General features: G+C 47.8%; 1 protein-coding gene across 2 annotated transcripts in view; it reads left to right on the top strand.

Moving 5' to 3' along the window:
• Positions 1 to 11: 11 nt before the first annotated feature.
• Obscn (obscurin, cytoskeletal calmodulin and titin-interacting RhoGEF) overlaps positions 12 to 24,047 on the top strand; it is a 100,170-nt gene continuing 76,134 nt past the window's right edge. For both annotated transcript variants that reach the window (XM_033768010.1, XM_033768015.1), the window contains exons 1-6: positions 12 to 258; positions 8,009 to 8,284; positions 10,787 to 11,062; positions 13,978 to 14,253; positions 14,740 to 15,015; positions 19,287 to 19,562. In XM_033768010.1, coding sequence (XP_033623901.1) covers positions 135 to 258; positions 8,009 to 8,284; positions 10,787 to 11,062; positions 13,978 to 14,253; positions 14,740 to 15,015; positions 19,287 to 19,562 — 1,504 coding nt within the window. In that variant the 5' untranslated portion in view covers positions 12 to 134. The remainder of the gene's footprint in view (positions 259 to 8,008; positions 8,285 to 10,786; positions 11,063 to 13,977; positions 14,254 to 14,739; positions 15,016 to 19,286; positions 19,563 to 24,047) is intronic.

The raw sequence follows: 24,047 nt of genomic DNA on the forward strand, positions 1-24,047 counted from the left end.
CCAAGGAGCAGCCGGCACGCAGCGAGGTGCAGGCCGAGGCGGGGACCAGCGCCACGCTGAGCTGCGAGGTGGCCCAGGCAAAGACGGAGGTGACGTGGTACAAGGACGGGAAGAAGCTGGGTGCGAGCTCCAGGATGCGTGTGGAGGCCAAGGGCTGCAGGCGGCAGCTGGTGGTGCAGCAGGCGGGCGAGGCTGACGCTGGAGAGTACAGCTGTGAGGCCGGGGGCCAGAAGATTTCCTTCCTTCTGGGTGTCACAGGTCAGCTGATAACAGACCTGTTTTGTGTAGAGGGCCAGGCCAGTGTTTCTGGGTTAGTGGGGGTTTCGTCTGGCTTAGGGGTCCTTGTCCACTTGGTCCTCATGGAGGGCCTGCGCATCCTGCAGAGCTGGGCTGGATTACACTCAAGGTCCTTGAGAGCCCCGTGGGCCACCCCTCACCCACCACCTGTACCACTGAGGTGGGAGCCAGCTCGGTCGCCCAGTAGTACCTGTGGGGAAGGCGGCTGTAGAGACCAGGTCCACTGTCAGCGTGGGGCGCTGGCTGGCCTCCCTCTGGATCTCAGTCTCCTGTCCCGTGGGGTGAGTCTTAGTGACACCTGGTTTCTGGGATGGTGACTCCCACGAAGAGCCTGGGCTTATGTGCTCGAGTCCCAAGCTCAAAAGGGAGCTAGGCCAAGAAGCATAGCTCTCAGGAGAACGCAGTGTCCTCTGTTTGGGGCCCAGCATGGGACAGCAGGGGCAGCAGTGAGGGTGAGCTACAGGAAGTGGACAGAGGGGGCTGTGGGTTTTCTGGGGAATGGGCTTGTGGTTGAATGCAGGTGTGCCTCATGTGTGCCCTTCTCTTCGTTTGCTTTCTCTGGCTCTAACACCACCCCTGAGGCCTGGTACTTTATGAAGTGATGAGGGTTATTTGATTCACAATTAGGGGTTGGAGTGCCAAGACAGTACGCCACTGGCCAAGAAATGTGGCAGTTACCAGTCAGGCTGGAAGGGGCAGGTCTCCTGGGCGGCCCTGCTCTCAGAAAGGCACAGCTCCATGAGTACAGCGTCTGTCCTTTTTGAGCCCAAGGACCTGCCTCCTCTCCCTGGCCACATTTGAAAGGTGTCACCACCTCCTAACTCAACCGTACTGGGGACCAAGCCTTGGCCTGCAAGCTTTGGGGACTGCTTAGCCCGTGAAGCTGCTGCCTCCCTGTTCTGAGGAGCTTGGTGTGGACTCAAGCTGTGGGTTTTTGAGGGCAGTTAGTGCATTGCTTGCACAGAATTTACCCTGTGAGTGTGCAGCTGGCTGATATTAGGCTTATGTGGCCACACCAAAGTCTAATTCAGGAACGTTTTCACTGACCCACAAATATACCGCTTGTCCACCTTGTAGTCAGGCCTCATCCCCACTCTAGCCGGCACCACCCACTGCCTTCTCTGTCTGGATTCATGTGTCCTGGGCATTCATTCAACTTGTTTCCTTGGGTCTGGCTTTATTCCTCTGCATATTTTGCTTTGTAAGGGTTGCCGGGGCTGCCACAAGGATGTGTGGATGGCCCTTTGCGCTCTGCTGTCCCTGCTAGTTCACTGTGAATGGTCCTGCTCTTTGGCTGTGCTGAATAACACTATTGCAGACATTTGTCTGCAGGTGGCTTAGGGTCTCTTGGGTACTGACTCAAGGTGCAGGAGCCTGGGAGATTCTGTGTTCACCCTGCCGAGGGTCTGCCACAGTCTTGCCAAGTTCCTGTGAGCTGCGTACGAGGGTCCCAGCTTGTTGTCTGCCTGTATTGTGGCTGTCCTGATACGAGAGATGTTCTAGTGTCCATTGTGGTTTTGATTGACATTTCTCTAGTGACTAATGATGGGTATCTTTTTATGTGCTTATTGGCAATATATATGTATTTTTTTAAAAAAGAAATGTCTATTTAACTCCTTTAATAATGAGGTTGTCTTTTACCGTTAAGTTGTAAGAGTTGTTTGAAATACTTGCTGCTGCTGGGCCTTCATCAGATATATCATTTACAATTATTTTCTCCTATTTTTCTGACTGTGTCCTTTCATGCACACACTTTTTAAGTTCTCTGGGGCCCCATTTCTCCTCTTTCCCTGGTTGTGAGAAACATCCTACGAAGCCACTGCAATCCGAGGTCATGAGGTTCACACTCAGAGTTCCTGCTGCTTGTGCTACAGCTGGAGCCATCGTGGCTGGGTGTTTTGCTCACCTTCAGTTGACTTTAGTGTGTGGTCTGGATGCTGGTCCAGCAACATTTGAAACACATTTTTTTCTGCATTAGTTTTCTTGGTACCATGAAGAGAGGGGCTTATTTCTATATTCTCCATCCTGTTCTGTAAGTTGCTGCATCTGTCCTGTGCCAGTGCCAAACAGTCTTGACCTGCGTCTGTGAGCTTTTGCTCTTGGTGAGTGTGCCCTCTCTTCATGTATCGGAGGCCAGGCGTGGTGTTTCTGCATCTGTGCTGCGCCCCATGGGAGCCGTCACCCTCCACGTGCTTCCCCTCTTCCCACCAGCAGGGGTTGCCGCTTGGCATTCGTTCCGCTCTGAGCTGCAGCTGTGAGAGCGCATGTGCCTACGTGTGTGTGTGCGTGTGTGTGTGTGTGTGTGTGGCTCGTTTCACTTGACCTGGGTCTGCTGCGCACGGCAGTTTCTTCTTTGAGGCTGAAGGCTGCCCCATCAGCACCACAGATTCTTCAAGCGTCTGTCTGGTGGCAGCACCCAGGCCAGTCTGTGTCTTCCCTGTGGTGGACGTGGTACGCAGGTGTCTCTCCTGTGCTGGTTGTGTTCCCTTCAATGTGAGCCCAGGAGTGATGGTGGAATCAGACTGTGACTCTGATTTCAGTTTTCCAGGGAACTCACATGCTGGTTTCCATAGCAGCCATGCTGACTTACATTCTACCATCAGTGTGTGTGGTTTCTGTTTTTCTAATAACAGCCAATTCAACTGGGTATGAGATGGTATCTCACTGTAATTTTCATTTGTATTTCCCTGATGGGTAATGATGCTGAAACATCTTTCCATATATTTATTGGCCATTTGTAATTTCCTTTGAGAAGTGTTTAGTCAGCTTGTTTGCCCATCTTTAAATTGAATTTTTTTAAAAAAGGTTTTTTAGTTCTTTACCTATTCCTGATATCAAGCATCTGTCATACAAACAGCTGGCATAGATTTTCTTCCATTCTGTAGGTTGTATTTTCACTCTGTTCTTTCCTTTGTGGTTCAAAAACTTTTGTCTATTTTGTTTCCTGTGCTTTTAGGGGTCGTATGCAAAAAATCATTGCCTTTTCCAATTTTTTTTTTTGGTGGCTTTGGGAATTGAGCCCAGGGTATTTACACCAAGCTACCTCCCCAGTCCTTTTACTATTTTTTTTTAAATGATGATAAAGGTCTCCCTAAGTTGCCTGGGTTGGTCTTGAATTTGCAAGCCTCCTGCCTCTCACAGTGCTAAGATGACAGGTGTGCACCATGATGCCCATTTTAAGCAAAGTCTTGAAGTGTTTCCTGTATGTTCCCTTCCAGTAGTTCCAGAGTTTCAAGGCTTAACTTACAGTCTTCTCTTCAGTTAGAGTTGATTGTTTTTTAATGGGGTGAAAGATAAGGGTCAAGTTTTATTGATTAGCTTTACAGTAAGTTTTAAAATTGAACAGTGTGTCCTTTAATTTTGTTGTTTTCTTTTGTAAAGATTGTCTTGGCTTTGGCTGGGGATTTAGCTCTGCTAAATCTGCTGCCTGCCACACAAAATCAGAGTGCTGAGTTTGATGCCTGGCGCCCCCCCACCCCACCAAAAGACTGTCTTGATTATTCAGGATCTCTTGACTTTCCACATTAATTTAGGATCACACTTTTTTTTTGGGATAGGGTTTGCTTTGAATAAGTAGATTAACTTGATGTGATTTGCATTTTTAAAAAGAATCTTTTCAGGAGTGAATATGGGATTCCTGTCCATTTATGTAGCTCTTTTAAAATTTTTAAATAGTATTTTTAGTGTATAGGACTTGCACTAACTAATTTTGTAAACTTATTCCAAATAAGTATTTTATTTTTTACATCACTGTACCTAGAATTATTTCCTTAATTTCACTTTTGATTGTTTACTTATAATTATTACAGAAATTGAATTGATGTTTGTATATTCTTGTATCGTGCAACCTTGCTGAACTTGTTTATTTATCTTGTAGTTCTTTTGTCAATTCCTGAAGTTTTTCTACATGAGGCCGTATTATCTGCAAATAGAGATAATTTTACTTCAATTCTGATGCAGATGTCCTTTGCTTATTTTTTATTACTGATTTGACTGTGTTTCTTAATATAAATCTCTTCAGATTTTCTGTTTCTCCTGAAGTTAAGTTTTGGTGTTTTTATTCCTTAGAGTTTTTCCATGTTGTCTATCTTATCTTATTTGATGACATACAGTTGTTTTTAGTCTTCTCTTACAATCATTTTCATTTTTGTAAAATCTGAATTGATATCCCCCCTTTCTGCTTTTAATAATTTGATCTGTCACTTGTCTTGACTGTTCTAGCTAGTCACTTTTGTTAGTCCTTTTGAAGAGCTGTCTTTGGTTTCCTGTGTCTTTCATCCCTGCCCTTGTCTTTTGGTTTGGTTGTTTTTAAATTAATTAATTTTATTGGTACATTTAAGGTATATAATGCAATGATATACATCACTGGAAATTTGCATGTTTACATAATCCATCTTGGTTCTTATTTTTTCCCCATTCCCCTGGCCTCCCTTTAAAGTCTTTGTAGATAGGCAGGGCTGGAGGGCCTGCCTTGGTCTTCATTCTCCCCTTTTTTCTAACTCTGTGTTTATTTTGTTTGTTTTCTCAGAGTTCCTTAAAATGTAAATTTAGGTTATTTTCTTGGGAACTTTCTTCTTTTACAGCACAGGCCTTCACAGCAAATTTCCTTCAGAGAATTACTTGTGGGCATCTCGTAAATCTTACTATGTTATTTTTATTTCCATTCTCTTTTTTTTTTTTTTTTTTGGTACTGGGGATTGAACTCAGGACCTTATGCTTGCAAAGCAGGTTCAGCACCACTGAACTAAATCCTTGGCACATTTCCATTCATTTTAAAGGTGTTCTCTTTTTTTCTTTTTCTTTTTTTAGAAAGAGTCACTTTATATAGTTCAGGCCAATCTTGAACTCACTGTGTTGTCCAGGCTGGCCTTGAACTCATGGTGATCCTCCTGCCTCAACCCCCTGAGTGCTAGGATCACAGGTGTATCCCACTACACTTGGCTTTACAATATATTCTAATTTTCTTTTTAATTTTTTTTTAAGAATATGCCATTTAATCCCATATGTTTGTGAATTTTCCATCTGTTGTTTTTGAGCTTCATTCTCTTATGGTCACAGACCATATTTCACCTGATCCTTGTCCTTTTAGATGTGTTGACCTTTGATTCATGTACCTGGTATGTTCTGCCTGGATATGTTCTATGCATACATGAGGAGGAGAATGTGTCCTGTGTATGATGGGATATTCTGCCTGAGTCAGTTACATTTGGTTGCTGAAGTATTGATCTTTTCCATAGTTATTGCACTCATTAGTGGAGTGGGCATGAAGTCTTCAAGAAGTATAGCAGAGGCTGTTTCTTCTTTTAATACACCCCATGTATTTTGAGACTCCATGTGAGGTGTGTATATGTTTATGTCTTCTGGAGGGCTTATGTCACTGAGGTGCAGTGTCTTGTGTTTCTTCTGTGGCCTTGTCTGAAGGTCTGTTTGGCCTGGCTTTCACAGGCCTTCCCAGAGCTTTTTAGTTGCTGTTTTCATGGACTACTCTTTCAGCATCAGCCCATTTGGGTCTTTGAATCAGAAATGAATCTGCTGTAGACAGCCGGGCCATGTTCTTTTTTTTCTGGTACCAGGGATTGAACTGGGGACCTTGTACTTGTGAGGAAGGGGCAGCACCACTGAGATAAATCCCCAGCCCTTGGACCACGTTATTTTAAACCCACTTTTTTCAATTGGAGAGTTGGTCTTTGCGGATGCAGCAGTCCTGGCCGGAAGGGGCACTATGGCATTTTGCTGTTTGTTTCTGTGTCTTTTATGTTCTTCATTTCTTCCATGGTGCTTCTCAGCCATCTATTGATTTTTTTAATGCAGCATTTTTACTTTCTTCTCATTTCTGCATGTTTGGTTTTTTCTTTGTGGTTGTCCTGGTGTTGGAATTTATACCTTTATGAGCAATGGTTGGAGTTCATTTCAGTGTTGTTCCAGGACTCTGCCCCTAGATGTGCTGCCCTGCCCTGTTTTACCCTGTGATCATCATGGTTATGTCTTATTCTCTGTCTGCCTTGATGGTCTTGAATGTGGTTTGTCCCATGACATAAGTGTGGTTCTCCATGTGGCTTTTGAGCTGGGGCCTGGGGGCAGGTGATGGTTAGGTTGGTGGTCTGTGCTTTTCTCTTTCCCCCTTACTGGGGATTGAACCCAGGGCCATTGCACTGAGATACATCTCCAGCCCTTTAGGATTGTTTTATTTTGAGACAGGCTCTAGCTAAATTGCTAGCTAACTCAGGCCTCAACTTTTGATCCTCTGACCTTAGCCTCCCAGACTGCTGGGATTACAGACATGGCCATCAGCTTCCTGCTGGTCTTAGATTGAGTTCTTGAGGGAGTGAGTTGTGATGAAGTGAGCCAACCTGCTACTCCCAGCCCTTTGACTTCCTGCCTCACATATGTTCGCACTGTGCATACTCAGCTGCCCATAGGGCTGCAGCTGGGCCCTCTCCAGGGGCTGAGCAGAGGACAGCCTGACCTTGGGCTCTAGCCCCTTAATGGAGGTCTGAGTAAGGCTTCTTTCTGATGGAGTGCCTCTCTCGGGTATGTGTTAGGGAGACACCTGGAGTTGGAGGGATGTTGAAAGGCAGGTGCTTATTGTCAGCAGCCGTCCTGGAATGGCGTGCCTCTGCCTCTGGGTAAGGGACACAGAAGCACAGGAAGGATGGACATAGATATGGGAGGCAGGGCAGGGTGACAGGTAGGGCTCTTCCTGCCTTGGGGATGGAAGGAGGTGACAGGCTGGGGGGTGAGTAGTGGCCAGGCCAGCACAGAGCACAGATGGAGGCCACATCACATGGGTGATGGACAGGAGCAGGGCCAACGTGGGCAGGTGGAGGGCAGTTCTGTCTTGGTGAACCAGGAGCAGGAATTACCCAGAGGATGATGGGGAGTGGCCTGGGCCATTCCAGGTGACGGGACTGACGTGTGCCTTAGGGGACGGGCCATGGAGAGCTGCTGCCCCTCACAGGTGGCCAGTGTGTATGACCTGAGGACAAGTATAGCAGCACGGCTGCAGGAAGGCAGAGAATGCGGTTTACAGAGTGGATGGCGGGGCTGGGTCGAGCCATGGGACTAGGGTGATGTGTGGACCACAGCCAGCCGGTGAGCTATGACCATACAACAGGACTAATGCTGGGATTATCAGTATTCTCAGAGCGAGAAGTTAACCAGTGGGTGTGAAAGATTCCCTGACAGGGCCACACTCCACAGTATGGACAGATCAGCAGCAGGGAGAGGAACTCACAGTAAAAGATGTACCAGGCTGGGGCATAGCTTGGTGGGAGCAGCTGGCTTCAGTTCCTTCTTCCACACATCCCAAAACAAAACAGAAAGAAAAGACAAGAAATCCCACTAGACAAATAGTGAATTTCAGAGGTCTAGATGCCAAGAGGTAAAAACTACCAGAGAGACAGAGGTCAGGAGATGGCCTTGTTCCACAGATGTGTTCCCAGCAATAGGAGTGAGGTCATGAAGGCACCGTATACAAAGTACCCAGGGCAAGAAGAATAGGTCTTGTCAGAGCGTGAGACTCTAGAGAAGTTCTGAGGACTCATGTCCAGAGGATCTGTGGTACACGGAAGCTGGCTGAAAGAATTAGCAGCAGCTGAGCTGCAGAGGCGCCTTAATCCAGAGTGACAGATGGACCTGGAGGACCAGGATTTGGTGGTCAAGACTGGGCGCTTGGACTATCTCTGACCCTGTGTCCTTTGTCCATCCACAGAGGCCCAGGTGGTGTTCGCCAAGGAGCAGCCGGCACGCAGCGAGGTGCAGGCCGAGGCGGGGACCAGCGCCACGCTGAGCTGCGAGGTGGCCCAGGCAAAGACGGAGGTGACGTGGTACAAGGACGGGAAGAAGCTGGGCGCGAGCTCCAGGGTGCGTGTGGAGGCCAAGGGCTGCAGGCGACAGCTGGTGGTGCAGCAGGCGGGCGACGCGGATGCCGGGGAGTACAGCTGTGAGGCTGGGGGCCAGAAGGTCTCCTTCCATCTGGATGTCACAGGTCAGTTTGTCATGGGCAGGTGAGAAGGAATTGGCTGACTGGCCAGGAAAGGTGTGCACAGAAAGTCGTTCCCTCAGCCTCAGGTACTGTTCCTTATAGTGACACACGGTCACATGGCCCCAGCACTCGTCCATGACTTTCTGAATGTCCCTGGGTCCAGGATTCTGGCTTTGGCAGTGTAGTCTGCCAGTGCTCCTCACTTGGCTATGTGAATGTTTGCTGTTGGATGTTCTTTAGCTTTGAAATTCCCTCACCCTATGCCATACACTGCTTGAGTTTCACTTGACTGGGATGGGATTTGCAGCTGCCAGGCAAGTGGATCAGGCCTGACAGCATTAGGTGTTTGGAACCCTTCCCTCTTTCACACACACACACACACACACACACACACACACACACACACACGCATATCACTGTGCACCCATGTGCAAGAGAGGCTGGATCTAGTTCCTGTGCAGTGACAGGAGCTATATCCCATGAGACTGGAAAGTAGCTTTTCAAGTAGAGCATCATTTTCTTCTGTCTTGGAACATTTTGCATCAGAAGTTTGCTCTGTGAATTTATCCCTGGGCAGGAGTTGGTGGCTTGTGCTGCCTCCTAAGCCTTGGTGAAGCTGGCTACTGGGGGCAGCAATTGGAAATACTCATTTCCTTCCTAGCCTTCACTTCCCAGAGTTGTTTGTGTCTGTGCCTTCCTGGTTGCTTTCACAGCGATGTCTGAAATCACAGAGAGGTTGCATCAGCCTGTTCCTCACTGCTGCAGCAAAGTACCTGAAGCTAGGAACTTAATGAAGAAGGGGTTTGTTGAGCTCACAGCATTAGAGCTGGAAGCCCAGGGTGCTTGTCCATCTGTGATGGGGCCCCCTGGGCTGTGTCCCAGCGTGGTGCACATTGTACCAGGACAAGCACAAGTAAGAGGAGGATGCAGAGGCAGAGACCCACGAGGGAGGCTGGGCTTGCCCTTCTGTTATAGCCCTCTCAAGGAAGCTGGCCTGGTCCCACAAGACTCCAAAGACCTGGCCCACCCCTAGCAGGCTGCAGGGTTTCTCATTGACGTGTAGTAATTGTGCACACTTAGGGTGCAGTGTGGCCATTCAGCTGGTACATACTGTTTGTAGCAATCAGATCAGGGCACTCTGAGGACATTCAGAATCCCCTCCACTGTCATCATGAAATAGTCCTGGACTCCTGTCAGCTGTGCGCCCACCATGCCATCCACTGTGAGAAGCTGTCTCTCCCTCCTGGAGACCCCACCTCATCACATCACTCACTGGGACCCATCGCTTGCAGGGAGCCCTGGGAACAAATTACATTCAGAACCCAGCCAGAGTTTTTACAGCAGAGCGGCCAAGGCTGGGATCCAAGCCTGACTTGGTACCACAAAGAACATGCCTTGTCCGCGAGCTGGGGCAAAAGCCCAGGGTACACTTCTGTTGACTGCTCACCTCTGGCACAGTGTGTTAATTTTATGCACGTGTGCAAGTTGACATTGTCAGCCAGTGTGATTGCTGCCTCCAACTCTTCCTGTCTGTGTTGGAAACATTCAGATCCTTTCTTCTACTGTGCAGAGACACTCAGTGAAATGCTACTCTCCAGGTCACCCAGCTGGCCACCAAATACACTGACCCCACTCCCAGCCCCCAACAAATTCGATGCATGTGGCGATTCACTAGGAGATACCAAAAAGACCATGAAAAGGAAGAGAGTGGACCCTGTGAGTCCCTAAGCAGTGACGTCCAGGTCTCTCTGGGGAAGACACTGAACTCTTCAGCCACAGCTTCACATTCTGTGGGTCCAGCTATCCTGTCAGCCACTGTCCAAAACATTAGATGGGAAACTGAGGCCATAAACAGGTCCTCTGCAAGATATGGCACCCCCACTGTGCCTGGGTATCTGTGTCGGGCGAGCTTCTCGCTCGTCTGGGACTGGACAGGTGGTTTTGGTATCACAGTGTTTGGCTTCAAGTAACCATTTCTCTACTGAAGAAGAGCCTCACAGCACACAATTTGTGACAGTATTTTTCATAATTATGCCATGTGTTTGTTTTCAGTGGTGCTGGGTTTGAAACCTCAGACCTCACACATGCTATGCAAATGCCCTCTCTACCACTGATGACACCTGCAGTCCTTACTATGTTTTTATTTGAGGACAAGGTTTTGCTGGGTTGCCCAGGTTGGCCTTGAACTTGTAACCCACGTGCTCAGGCTCCCTCATTCTGGGATGTAGGGTGTGGCATTGTTGGTTAGTGTTGTTCATCTCCCACCATGCCTAATTTGTGAGATGAGCTTTATCTCAGGTCTCTGTGTTCAGGGAGCAGCACATATGGGGTTTGGTATGATCCCTGGTTTTGTCATCCACTGTGGGCCTCAGGATGAACTCTGTCCAGATAAGGTCGGAGTCCTTGTGCTTACACTTTGAGGGCATTTCCAGGGCCACACCTTCCCTGCCCAGCCTTCCTCCCCCAGGTGGTGTCACTGACCCGGTGTCCCCTGTCTGTCTCCAGAACCCAAGGCCGTGTTCGCCAAGGAGCAGCCGGCACGCAGTGAGGTGCAGGCCGAGGCGGGGACCAGCGCCACGCTGAGCTGCGAGGTGGCCCAGGCAAAGACGGAGGTGACGTGGTACAAGGACGGGAAGAAGCTGGGTGCGAGCTCCAGGGTGCGTGTGGAGGCCAAGGGCTGCAGGCGACAGCTGGTGTTGCAGGAGGTGGGCAAGGCGGATGCCGGGGAGTACAGCTGTGAGGCTGGAGGCCAGAAGGTCTCCTTCCGCCTGGAAGTGAAAGGTCAGTCCTTGGGGAAACTGGCTTGGCCTGGGTGGGTTTGTTGTGGGCCTGGCTCGTGTCCTGACAGACCTGTGCCCTTGCTTCCGTCCCCCTCTTCGTTTCCTGTCCTTCAGTCCCTCTGTGGCTATTCCGGGGGGGCCTCAGGGCAGAGGAGCCTGGGGTAGAGGGATTGTTCTAGTGAACCCTGGATGGTGTGTTCACAGATGACCCTCAGCCATGGGTTCCTAGCACCTTCCCAGAGCCTCTGGGGTTTCTTGGTATCTGGGCTCTGGCTCCCCAGATGCTGGGATGTGGAACTGCCAGGTGTCTCCCCTGAGAACCTGGGGGTGAGGGAATGACCACTGTTGGTGGTACCACACATCCTCACCCAGTACCTGCCAGCTCTGACCTCAGTTTCATGGAACCTGAGTTTGGGGGATGCTTGGCTGCACTGCCAGCCTTGCTAGTGATCAGAGTGAATCACATGGTAGAGCTTAGGTTTCCAACACAGATCCCACCCCTTCCATGGACCTGGAAGCTTTTGCTTAGCTAGTGGTGGCAGAACCTGGGCCTCATGTGCAGTGACACCTGCTAAGGGATGTGGCTGGGGTGTAGGCGGGTGCTGCCCGTGGTCCTTTTGTCTTTAGTGCAGGGTTCAGGAGATGGGGCAGCTCCTGCCTCATCCATGGGCCTTGTGAACAGTGGCAGTGCTGGCTGCTGTGGCTGGGCTTCTTCCTGGCCTCTTCTCAGTGCTGGTTGTGTCTTTGTGCGTGGAAGGAAGGGCTTGCATGCAGGTGAATGGGTGCTATCCTATGGTGCCAACCTGTGTGCGGAGATCCCTGAAATCCCACTGTGTTTTTTTGGGTAATGTTTGTTTGTTTACTTATTTATTTACTGTGGTATTGGTGATTGAACTCAGGGTCTTCACACTGAGTTATGTCCCCAGACCTTTTCATTTATTTTTATTAGTGCTGCTATTAAAGGTGAGGCCACCACATTTGGCTATGAAATATTCTTTTTTGCTTTTGGTGTATCATTCTTTTATTTTTTTCCTTGTCATTGAGTTTATTGGTACATTTTAGTTGTACAGTGCAGTTACATTCATCATTGGGATCTTGTACCTTTGCACGACAAGTCTTGGTTCTCATTTTTTCTCCTTACCCCTACCCTCTCTTTACCCCGCTTCCCTATTTACAAATACTTTGTTTCCAGTTTTTCATTTTCTCATATTTTTCCTTTCCCCTACCCTTCCCACTTCCCCTACACCTTTAGCCCTTTTCCTCCTATTTCACTTGTCAATTCTACCATTCGGATCTTATGTACATGTGAAATATTCTTTTAAGAGAATATGAGAAAAATTTTGTGGTCATAAGTTTGACTAGTGTGACAGTTTGGCTAATCCCTAGTAAAATGTATGAATACTGACATAGAATGATGTAGAGGACTCTGATCGTCCTATTACTTTTAAATAAGTTGAATCACCCATTAAATGTTCTAGGCCCAGCCATTTATTGTAAATTCTGAAATATGACTGAAAACAATGATTCTGTGTTCATGGGGATTATTCTAGAGAATGGAAAAGAAGATGTAGTCCACTAAGTCATTTTATGTTGATGACAGAATATCAACATAAAACTATGACAAAGGAAAGTAGGAAGAACTAAAGCATAGACCAAGCTGTCATGAGCATCAAAGACAAAGGCATAGTCCTGCAGGATTCTGGAAGGCCACTCTGTGACAGAGTCATCATCTAGGTGCAAGGCAGCCTTGTGCAGAAGCCTCGCTCCAGTTTAATGCTTTGGCGGAGCAAGTTGGATGGGAAGTGTGGTAATTTCCTTACTATGCAGGATGCAAGTGCTGGGTGAATTTAACATGCCAAGGCCAGAAGTCCTGAGGGGCAGAACCTTGCATCAGTTTCTGCTATGTGTGGAGCTGTTCTTCCTCTACCCCATGGCAGTGCTGCCCCAAAGGACCACACTGGACCCTGGGCGTCTGACACAGGGCAGGAGGCATGAAGGCCACGGTAATCACATCTGCCAACATTGCACAGTGGGACAAAGGGAAAAGGGAAAAGACAGCAGAGAACTTCATGATATGAAGTGGAAGGCGTTGATTATGTGATGATGAGTTCAGAAAGCCCCAGAGAGAAGACACTTAGATCCAGTAACCTTGTGAGAAAGATTATCATGTAACAACTGAACGGCAGCAAAAACTTCTGTGTCTATACACAGCAGCCAGCTGTTGCGAAAGGAAATACTATTTTGTTATTATTTTTAATGCATTTTATTTTATCTTACCCCATACCCCCCTCAATTCCCCTTTGGGAAAGGAAATTTTAAAAGCCACATTAGCCTCAGAAATACACACACACATATGAATGATTTGTCTATTTCTAGTTCTAAGTCTAATAAAATCTGTAAAGCCTGTGTGGAGATTGTTTTGTGTTTTTGAAAGACAGGGTTATGAATATAAATGGATGGAAATTAATGAAAAAATCAATGATGTTCTTTCATCCAAATGCAAACAGATGGGTAGTTCTGAGGCAGGGTCAGGGAAGAGGGAGGGAGAGAAATGACAGGCAGGTTCCCAAAGCCTCGCTGGTTGGACCGCAGCTTGGTCAGAGAAGCTGAAGGGTGTGTGACGTCAGGAGAGGGCACCAGACTGCGGAGCTGCAGGTCTCCTAGGTGCAGTGATGGAGACTCAGGTTCTCACCCTGCTCAGAGACTCTGTCCTGTTTTTTAGAACAGCCCTGCAAAGCCATTTCAGGCTGTGTGGACAAACTGTGCAGTGCATGCTGGGGGGCAATGGGGCTTCTCTGGGGCCACAGATGGGGCAAAGCCCACAGATTTTGTCCTTCAGTTGCTCACCTGGCATACCTTCCCCATGGCCTCCTAGCCTAAGATGTCTCTGACCTTGTGTCCCTCATCTGTCCCCAGAGTCCAAGGCAGTGTTTGCCAAGGAGCAGCCGACGAGCAGTGAGGTGCAGGCCGAGCGGGGGACCAGCGCCATGCTGAGCTGTGAGGTAGCTCAGGCAAAGACTGAGGTGACGTGGTACAAGGATGGGAAGATGCTGGAAGCGAGCTCCAGGGTGCGCGTGGAGGCCAAGGGCTGCAGGCGGCAGCTGGTGGTGCTGCAAGCAGGCGAGGCTGACGCCGGGGAGTACAGCTGTGAGGCCGGGGGCCAGAAGGTCTCTTTCTGCCTGTGTGTAACAGGTGAGTCCTTTGGTGGTGGGGCCGACACCCGTGTAGGTGACAGAGTCACTGCATTTGCACCCTGGTGCGAGGCCGGGGGCCAGAAGGTCTCTTTCCGCCTGTGTGTAACAGGTGAGTCCTTTGGTGGTGGGGCCGACACCCGTGTAGGTGACAGAGCCACTGCATTTGCACCCTGGTGCCCCTCGCCCAGTTGCAACACTCTTGTTGCATGACTGGTGTTGAGCAGTCAGTATTGCTGGCACATGATGAAAAGCACGTGGCTGCTGTGCCAGAGCCCTGGTGCCTGCACACCTCCCGGGACAGGAGGGTGGCCTGGTGGGTATAGAGTCCAGGCATATGGCAGGCAGCGTCTGCAGACTGACCCCCTGTCCTGCCCATGCCCGTGTTTCCTGTCACCCTCCAGCTCCATCAGGGCCCAGCCGAACCTGACACTGGGGTTTCTATGTTCTGAGCTCTCTGATATGTGTCCCTCCTGTCTACTGCCAGAGCCTAAGGCCGTGTTCGCCAAGGAGCAGCCGGCACGCAGCGAGGTGCAGGCCGAGGAGGGGACCAGCGCCACGCTGAGCTGCGAGGTGGCCCAGGCAAAGACGGAGGTGACGTGGTACAAGGACGGGAAGAAGCTGGGTGCGAGCTCCAGGATGCGTGTGGAGGCCAAGGGCTGCAGGCGGCAGCTGGTGGTGCAGCAGGTGGGCGAGGCCGACGCTGGGGAGTACAGCTGTGAGGCCGGGGGCCAAAAGGTCTCCTTCCACCTGGATGTCACAGGTCAGTCCTTCCAGTGCTTCATTAATGATTGGAGGTGATGTGATTCTGGCTGGTGACCCGGTGATCTTAGTGTCTCTTCTTTTCTCTGATGTCATTTTCCTGCCTGTGGCTTGCCCCAGGGAGGCTGTTGCTGCAGCGTGGTGTGTTCCTACAACCTCGGGCCAGTCATACCTCCTAGCACTTGACTGGAACCCTTCCAGATGTTCTTTAGAGACCTGGACCCTGCCTTATCTGACCCTGTGGCTTGTGGTAGACTAGATGTCACTCTGGAATGTAGTCAAATTACCTTTTCTTTACCAACTATCAGCTTCCAGATCCCCTCTCATTGTTATTATAGAGTGATTCTCAGTAGTGAGAGATACTTGAATGTGTTTCAGTCAGGGTGAGGAAATTTCAGTGGCACAATCATCCTTGGAATTAGCCCAAATCCTAGCATTATGTTTTCCAAGTTTAGGTGTCCTATGATACTCTTCCTTGCTTTCTCTTGGAGACAGAGTTGTATGCGGGCAGTCTGGATCACCATGGTAAAGTCATGGTTTTATGCAGTGTTGGGCACAGTACTCTTCTTTTTTTTTTGTACTGGAGATTGAACTCAGGTCCTTGAGCTTGCAAGGCAGGTGGTGGAACCACTGAGCTAAATCCCTAGCCCCTGGGTGCAATACTCTTAAGGGCAGAGGGTTCGTGGGAGTGCACCTTGTACCACCTGTGGGATTGGGAATTGCCCCTTCAAGGAAGAGCTTCTCCTCTATCCTTTTTTTTTTTTGCACCGGGGATTGTACTCTGGACCTTGAGCTTGTGAGGCAGGTGGTAGAACCACCGAGCTAAATCCCCGGCTCTCCTTTATCTTTTTTTAGTTAGAATATTCTGTGTTAGGATTTGTCCTCAGAGTGAGATTTGTAAATTTAGGATGAGAATGGAATAGTTGAAGCTATATTAGCCCTTAATGAAAGATGCTTTGCTATGGTGGTGGCCCCTGGGTGGTATAGCAGAGTTCATTCTCTAGCAATTCCTAATAAAGAGTGTCTGCGTGTGCCTCCTGTGCTGAGAAGTCTGGGGATCATGTTCATTCTTGTTCCATCTGGAGAGTCTTAACATCAAAGTGGGTGGGCTGTGGCCCCACTGTGTCTGCTGGGTAACAAAACTGCTGTTTGGTATTGCAGCCATATGAATAGCAAGGACTGGGCACGGCTACCAAAATTCATCTTTGTGTATCTTTCTAAAGTGTTATTTTAAGAAATTCTGACAGATTTTTTTATGAAGAAAAACTTGGAAAGTTTTGACAAATTGTCCAGTTTCAGAGAAAACTGTGAGAAGTTACACAAGAAGAAATAAACATACACACACACAAAAAAACAACAAAAAAAGAAGAAATACACAACTCAAATAAATCTATAACTTTTGAAGAAATGGAACCAGCAACAAAGAAATCTTTTCATAAGGGAAACCATAGGCTCAATAGTCATACTGATAAATTATACCAAATATTTTGGAAAGCAATTGTTCTATGTTCATGACATTCTTCTAGAGAAAAAAGGTACAGTGTATTCACAGACCCGTTTTGTGTAGACAGCACACGACACAGGCACCAAATCTGAGTGGAACATGTGAATAATTGAATTTGATAGATATCAAGTGCAGTGTCTTCAACAAAATATTGCCAGAGTGAGCCGAACCCTCTGCCAGCAGGAAAATGTGCCAGGAGGTAGACGGTGTCCACATGGGCAGCGTTGGCTTAACAGTAAAAACATCAGAAAACGTCATGTGCGAGTTTGATTGCATGAAAGTGGTATCGGGTGAACATCCCAATAAATGTAGAATATAAATTGAATAAAACAACACTGTAGCCAGGCGTGTTGGTGCACACCTGTAATCCCAGCACTCAGGAGGCTGAGGCAGGAGGATCGCTGTGAGTGCGAGACCAGCCTGGGCTACATAGTGAGTTCCAGGTCAGTCTCAACTACACAGTGAGACCCTGCCTCAAAAAAATAAAAACAACAACAATAAGAAAAAACTTAACACCGTAAAGCAGAACAGCTGTGTAATAATAGAATTCAGCACCAATTCAAGCCATGAAATTCGTAACAGCACCAGCAATTAGATTCTTCCTTGATTTGAATGCGCTGTAAAAAAAGCTGGCCCTCATTTCAGTCTGTGGTGAGGCCTGGAGAGATGCCTTGGGTGAGCCGAGGGAGGAGGGCTGTGAGCAGTCTGCACCACACACAGCACAGAAGGAGGACAAAGAATGGGAGGTGGGCGGGCTCATCAGTGCGGAACACCAGAGTGGGCTGTGAGACCTGCTGGGAGGGTTAGCAAGAGCCATGAGCAGATAGATATCCAGAAATGCTTCCCTGTGCATGTTCCGTCACTGAAGAGTGGGAACCCAAAGTTGGGCAGTGCAGGTTGGATCCCCTTTCCCTGAAATGCTGGGGAGCCAGAATGATTGAACTTGTATATTTTTCAGATTTTGCCTGTTACCATAGACATAAAGTAATATCTTGGAGATGAGGCATGAACCCAGTGTAGAGTTCATTTATGTTTCACATACATAGAGTAGTTTAAAATAATTTTGCCAAGAAACAAGATTCATGGTGTGGAATTTTCCACTCGCAGTATCAGGTGGATGCTTAGAGTTCCAGATTTTGGAACAGTTTGGATTTTAGATTTTTGGATCAGGGTGCTCAGTCTGTGTTTATATAAAAAACACTGTGTTCCTGATTCCAGTGTAAAATCTATATGTGTAAGAGCTCTGCACGAGGAAATTAAACACCTTTGAGAGCTATTAAGAGATGTTTAAATAAATGGGTATAAATACACAGAATAATGAAAGATTATCATTTAGCCTCAAAATCCAAACAGATATTCTACACAGAGTGTGTGGGTATTGGCAGTTGGCATGGATTCCAAAGCCATGTGTGACCCATGCCTTCAAAGAGGAAAATGTGAACATTTCTCCAGCATCAACAAGAATGATCACAAAGCTGTAGCATCGAAGAGCACTGGCCACCGAAGTAAAGAGAATGGAAGATTGAGCCCAGGACCGGGCCCCAGCATGGGTGCACCCCATGTCTGCCCAGCCGTGTGTCTTTCACTAGGGAGAAGACCGTCATGCCCTAACTGTTTTGGGACATTAACCACATAGAAACAGTAAGTTTTCTGGTAGTTCACAGCATGACAGGTTCCGCTTCAGGTGAGTAGGAGCTTCGGTGTCCCATGAAACCTCAGGACTCTGAGCTGATGGCACAGGGTGTTTAAAGACTTCCAGTGAGGAAGGATTTCTGACAGACAACAAGTGATCCGACTGCACCGAAGCAAGTGCCTTGCCCGACTCTGTTAGGATGAAAATGTGGTGCACAAGAAGACATCCATTGTAGTCTGCTTTATGTTGCTGTAGCACAGTAGTGGAAGCTAGAGAACTCACAGACCATATAGGACTATCGGGCTCACAATTATTTGGCTGAAAGGTCCAAACAGCATGAAGTGGCATCCTCGTGAGGTCCATCTGCTTCAGCACATGACGATGCAGAAAAGGACCCAGTCACACGCAGAGGGGACCTGGGAGGTGGCTTTCAAAGCAGCAGCCTTTGTGAACACTAGTCCACTCCTCAAGGCCAGCAGTGACCCAGTTTTGAGGCTGGGGCCTCGTGACCTAAGCTCTTCCCTTGGGCCACACCTCTTAGAGGTCCCCCATGCAGTACCTCCAAGAGGGCCTAGCCTTCAGCTTAGGAGCCTGGAGGGATGGCCACCCTAGAGCCTAGCAGCTTCACAGGGCAGGCATCCTGTGCCATGCCTGGTTGTGGAACTCCTGACCCACTCAGGAGAGGCTGGGCTGTGGAGGTAGCAGGTGCTCTTGAACAGCGACAACAGGGAGCAAGCACTGGTGGGACAAACAGGAGAGGTCTCCACCATCAGGACTTTGCACAGATGGCCCCAAGAGGTGCAGGCCCCGGCACAGTGCCTGGGTTTCAGGGAACCAGCCCTGCAGGAGTCATGCCATTCTTTCTCACCGAGGGGCAGGTGGACAGCGTCTTCTCCCCCAGTTTTCCCTAGGGGCCTGTGCTGGAGACCCTGACCCGCATGCCTGGTCAGCCCAGTGGAGCCAGGTTGGACTGTGTGGGTGGATTGTGCTGCTGGTGCTGGGAGCCACAGGGTGGGGGACTTCTCCATGGCCACAGCTGGAGCAGAGACCTGGGTTCTGTTCTGTAGCTGCCCTGCTTGGCCTTCCTGGTCCGTGACCTCTTGGCTTGACAGTACTTCTGACTCTGTGCTCCCAGAACCCAAGGCCGTGTTCGCCAAGGAGCAGGCAGCATGCAGTGAGGTGCAGGCTGAGGAGGGGACCAGCATCACTCTGAGCTGTGAGGTGGCCCAGGCAAAAACGGAGGTGACGTGGTACAAGGACGGGAAGAAGCTGGGTGCGAGCTCCAGGGTGCGCATGGAGGCTACGGGCTGCAAGCGGCAGCTGGTGGTGCAGCAGGCAGACGAGGCGGATGCCGGGGAGTACAGCTGCGAGGCTGGGGGCCAGAAGGTCTCCTTCCACCTGGAAGTTAAAGGTCAGTCCTTGTTGCCCATCTTACGTATGACAGGAGTCTGTCCAATGGCCCCCCTACTTCTTCCATTTGACTGTGTCACTGTCTCTGTAGGGTTAGGGCATAGGCACAGAGAGCATGAAGAAGGCTCCTCCCCTCTGTGAGCTGTTTCCTTGAGGCACTGATAGTCTTGCTTCCTCAGCACCTGATGGTAGCCACAGCTCCTTGGCTTTAGGCTCAGGCCTGCCCTGCACTTGGACTGGAGGTGATAGCTATCTCACCTGGCAATGGTGCATCACCTGAATTCCAGGTGTCTGGGACAGGCTCCCTCCTCCTCGTGGGGCAGGGGCTCCCTGTGCACTCTCACCTGTTTCCACCTCTGGATCCAGTTTTGTTGCATCATCTGTGGTACTGGAGGGCGGGGGCTGGTGGATGTGAGTGGTTAGGTGGCAAGGTCTGTAACCCTCTTTCCAAAGCAAGTTCTATTTCCACTTTGTCTTGGTTAGAAATTCTGTGTCTGTATTCCTTTGTGAGTGGATTCCAAATTCAGAAATGGAAAGGACACCTTATAAGCACACTTTGTGGAGCCGGAGCGTGGTAGTCCTGGCAGCTCAAAGTGACGGTGTGTCTGCCACACAGAGCTACCTACCCCCTCGATCCCTGTGCATCCGCTCTTCCTGGCACTTCAACACGTGCAAGTGAGTTTGAAAAGTTCGGCTTACTATCCATTCCTGGAAAATGGTAGCGGAACTCACACAAGAAGAAATAGAAAAGTTAAATGTCTTCTAATTGTTTTTAAAAATGGAGCCATAATAATAAACCATCTCCTCAAAGCATCATCTAATCCCAGTGGATCTACTAGAAAATTGTACCAAGTATTCTGGAAACCAGTTGCTCCATAGCTATAAAAGTTCCTCTGTTATCTCTGTAACTCATTTTGTGTCAGTAACATATTGTTATAGCTGTTTCAGTGAAAGGAATCATGCCACGAAAAATGTCCAAATTAAAGGAGTCTTTTATAGCTGGTGACCAAGGAAGAGCTCACGCTGCCATCTTCTTTGGTACTGATTAAGAAGAGAATCCCAGTTTTTTTTTGTTTTTGTTTTTTTTTTTTTTTCCTTTTTGGCACCAGGGATCGAACTCTGTTCCTTGCACTTGCGAGGCAGGCAGCAAAACCACTGAGCTAAATCCCTGGCCAGGGAATCCCAGTTTTTAAAAGGAAAAAAAACCACACAATAGAATGTCATAATCTCATCTTTGGGCAAGCACAGGGGTACAGAAGCAGATTTCATATTAGATCAAAATCCAATTTTTGGGATCTGTCAGAAAATTCCTATCCTTATGGTTAGGGCCACAGTATAACATGTTCTATCTGTTGTTCTTAACCACAAGGTAAGCTATGTGCTAGTTAATTAACCACTTTAAATAAGCAATCTTAGGGAGGAAAAGGGGTAAAATTCAGGCACGGGCTGTTGGGGGGAGTTTCTGGTTAACTAGCTGACTTCAATATCACTAGTATCAGCATCTGACGAGGACACTATGAAGAATAAAATTGTCCAATATCTTATTGACATGGAGTTCAACATTTTAAACCAAATGTTTGCAGAGAGCATTGAGCAATTTATCTGGAGGACACTACACTATGAGAAAAGCCAGAGTCCAGGAATGCAGGGCTGGTTTGATGTGGGAAGTGTTATACGACTGACCCAAATTTCAGTATTAGCAGATCGGAGGAGAGACAGTGTGGCAGACCCACTGTGAACAGAGTAGAAGCACGTGGTAGACCACAACATCCTGGACCCTGAAGAAGTATTTGATAATGTTTAACATCAGTTCACGCTACACAGTTCCTAGAAAAGTATAAATAAAAGGGCTCTTTCTTAATGTTGCAAAAGGTAGATTAGAAACTATTACCACATATGCAGTAGAACTGTTGGACTTCAGCGGGCCTGGGGAGGGAGCGAGCAAAGTGACAATCTTCCCCGCAATTAGGAAATAGAGCCTTCAGTGTGCACAGTCGTACCACGAGAGCTCACACCCCACCATTCCTGCCCTTTACAATGAAACTTCAGGTTAGCTTGTGCGGCTGTGCTGCCTGGCTACCAAGTCTGCACAGGCCACTTTTCGTTGTGCTTGGTGGCCTGGCCTTCAGCACTGCCCGAGGCTGCAGGCAGTGGCCCATGGATGACAGAAATGCAAACACAAATCACCTCTCGAGATTTACCCAAGGCACCCACATTAAACGAGGACCTGAAATAGATGAAAATCTTTTCCTTTCGTTTTTTTTTTTTTTTTTTTTTTTTTTTTTTTTTTTTTTTTTTTTGGTACTGGGGATTGAACTCAGATCCTTGCGCTTGCAAGGCAGGGCCACTGAACTGCTGAGCTAAATCCCTGGCCCTCCTTTCGTTTCCTTTGAAAGCAGCTTAGGATTAAATCCCCTGGGATAGTAGTACACTTCAAAAATGTCGTTCTTCTGAGGAGAACAAAGTGTATGTTTTGCAGCAAGTGAGATGCAGACTTTCCCAGGTGCTTCTGAGATGAAATGCCATGGCACGATCAACACAGAGACAGCACTGGTGATCACTTTTGTCCTGAGCCCCAGAGTGATGTCCCCTCTACCCATCCCACTCCCTGAGGCTGTACTTCTGCCTTAGGCTGCTTTTTCTTTGCATAGATTCTGCTTTTGTATTCACAGCACTTTTCTATGTCTTCACTGAATTCTTTCACCAAGAATTTAAGGCAAAGAACCAGCCTGCCAGCTCCCGACACAACCTTGAATGTTGCCTTTGAGATGGAGCAGAAGGTAGGGAAGCAAGTGTTTCAGCTGTGTTCTGTCCAGTAGGTCAGCACAGCTAGGAGGAAGTAGAAGGAAAGGTATAAAACATGACAATTCCACCTGGCACTCGTGGATGATACATTTATCTGGAAAATTAATTGTTAGACTTGTAAGAGAATTAGGGATGGCTCCCACATCAAGAAAGTAATATACAGAAAACACTTAGCTGGGCCTGGTGGAGCACATCTGCAATTCAGGCACTTGAGAGGCTGAGGCAGGAAAATCATTGCAAGTTTAAGGCCAGCCTGGGTGACATAGTGAATTCAAGACCAATGTGAACTACATAGACTTAACAATCCAAAACAAAACACTCTGCAAAAACAATAGAACAATAACAAAAAAGAAACTTAAATGATTGGAAACAGGTAGATGATGGGAAATTAACTTTTCAAAGATTTATGATGGTGAGAAAATTGTCATTTTATCAGTCACACTCTAATATATGTTTAGACGCATTGCTGGTGAAAACTGTTAAACATTGCTGAGAGACAGCCAAAATAGATTAAAAATACCTGGATAGAAATCTGTAGGAGAGCTGAAAATATTCAGTACCAGCTGAATTGGAAGTGACACCTCTCTCCATACTTGAGTCTTGAGAAACCACACATAAAGACAACCTGAGGATGTTGGCTTTGCCAGCTGGCCTGACTTTCTCTCCTTCTCTTCATTAAGTTCAGTGGTACGTTTTAGGTATACACTGTGATCACATTCATCAGGGGGATGTTATATCTTGGTTCTTAACTTTTCCCATTTTCTTTCCCTCCCTTCAAGCCCTCCACCCCTCCCTATACACATAAGCTTTGTTTCCATTTTTTCCTTTTTTCTCTTTTGCTTCTTTCCTTTCCCTTGTCCCCTTTCCTAGTTCCCCTTCCTCTTTGAACATTATCTTCCTATTTCGCACTATTATACATTTGGGTCCTCATTTACACTTTCAGTTTCTCACACTAGGGAAACAATTCAGTCTATATACATATATGACTTATTTATTTCACTTAAGAGTGTGGCCTCAAGGTCCATCCATTTAGCTATAAATGTCTCAAGTTTATCTTCTTTATGGCTGAGTAGTACTCTATTTTATGAAAAACCCAAAACTTCTTTATCTAATCCTCAGTTGATGGGCATTTGGGCTGTTTCCAGGATTTAGCTATTACAAACTGTGCTGCTATAAACACGGGTGTGCATGTATTGCTATGGTGTGATGCTTTTGGTTCTTTTAGGACCATAGCCAGAAGGGGAATAACTGGGTCAATGGGACCTCTAATCCTAGTTTTCTGAGGACTCTCCACACTGATATCCACAGTGGTTGCACCAGTCTACACTCCCACCAACAGTGGAAAAGTGCTTCTTTTTCCCCACAGCCCTTCCAGCATTTGTTATTGGTTGATTTTTTGGTAGCAGCCATTTTTTCTGGAGTGACATGGAGTCTCAGTGTTGTTTTCATCTGCATCTCTCAAATGACCAGTGATGTTGAACATTTGTTCATATGTTTATTTAGCGGGGCTTTCTTTTCTTTTTTTTTTTCTTCTTCTTCTTCTTCCTCCTCCTCCTCCTCCTCCTCCTCCTCTTCTTCTTCTTCTTCTTCTTCTTCTTCTTCTTCTTCTTCTTCTTCTTCTTCTTCTTCTTCTTCTTCTTCTTCTTCTTCTTCTTCTTCTTCTTCCCTCCTCCTCCCCTCC

Source organism: Fukomys damarensis, unplaced genomic scaffold (assembly GCF_012274545.1).
Source record: "Fukomys damarensis isolate Sample0158 unplaced genomic scaffold, DMR_v1.0_HiC HiC_scaffold_3, whole genome shotgun sequence".
Classification (NCBI taxonomy): domain Eukaryota; kingdom Metazoa; phylum Chordata; class Mammalia; order Rodentia; family Bathyergidae; genus Fukomys; species Fukomys damarensis.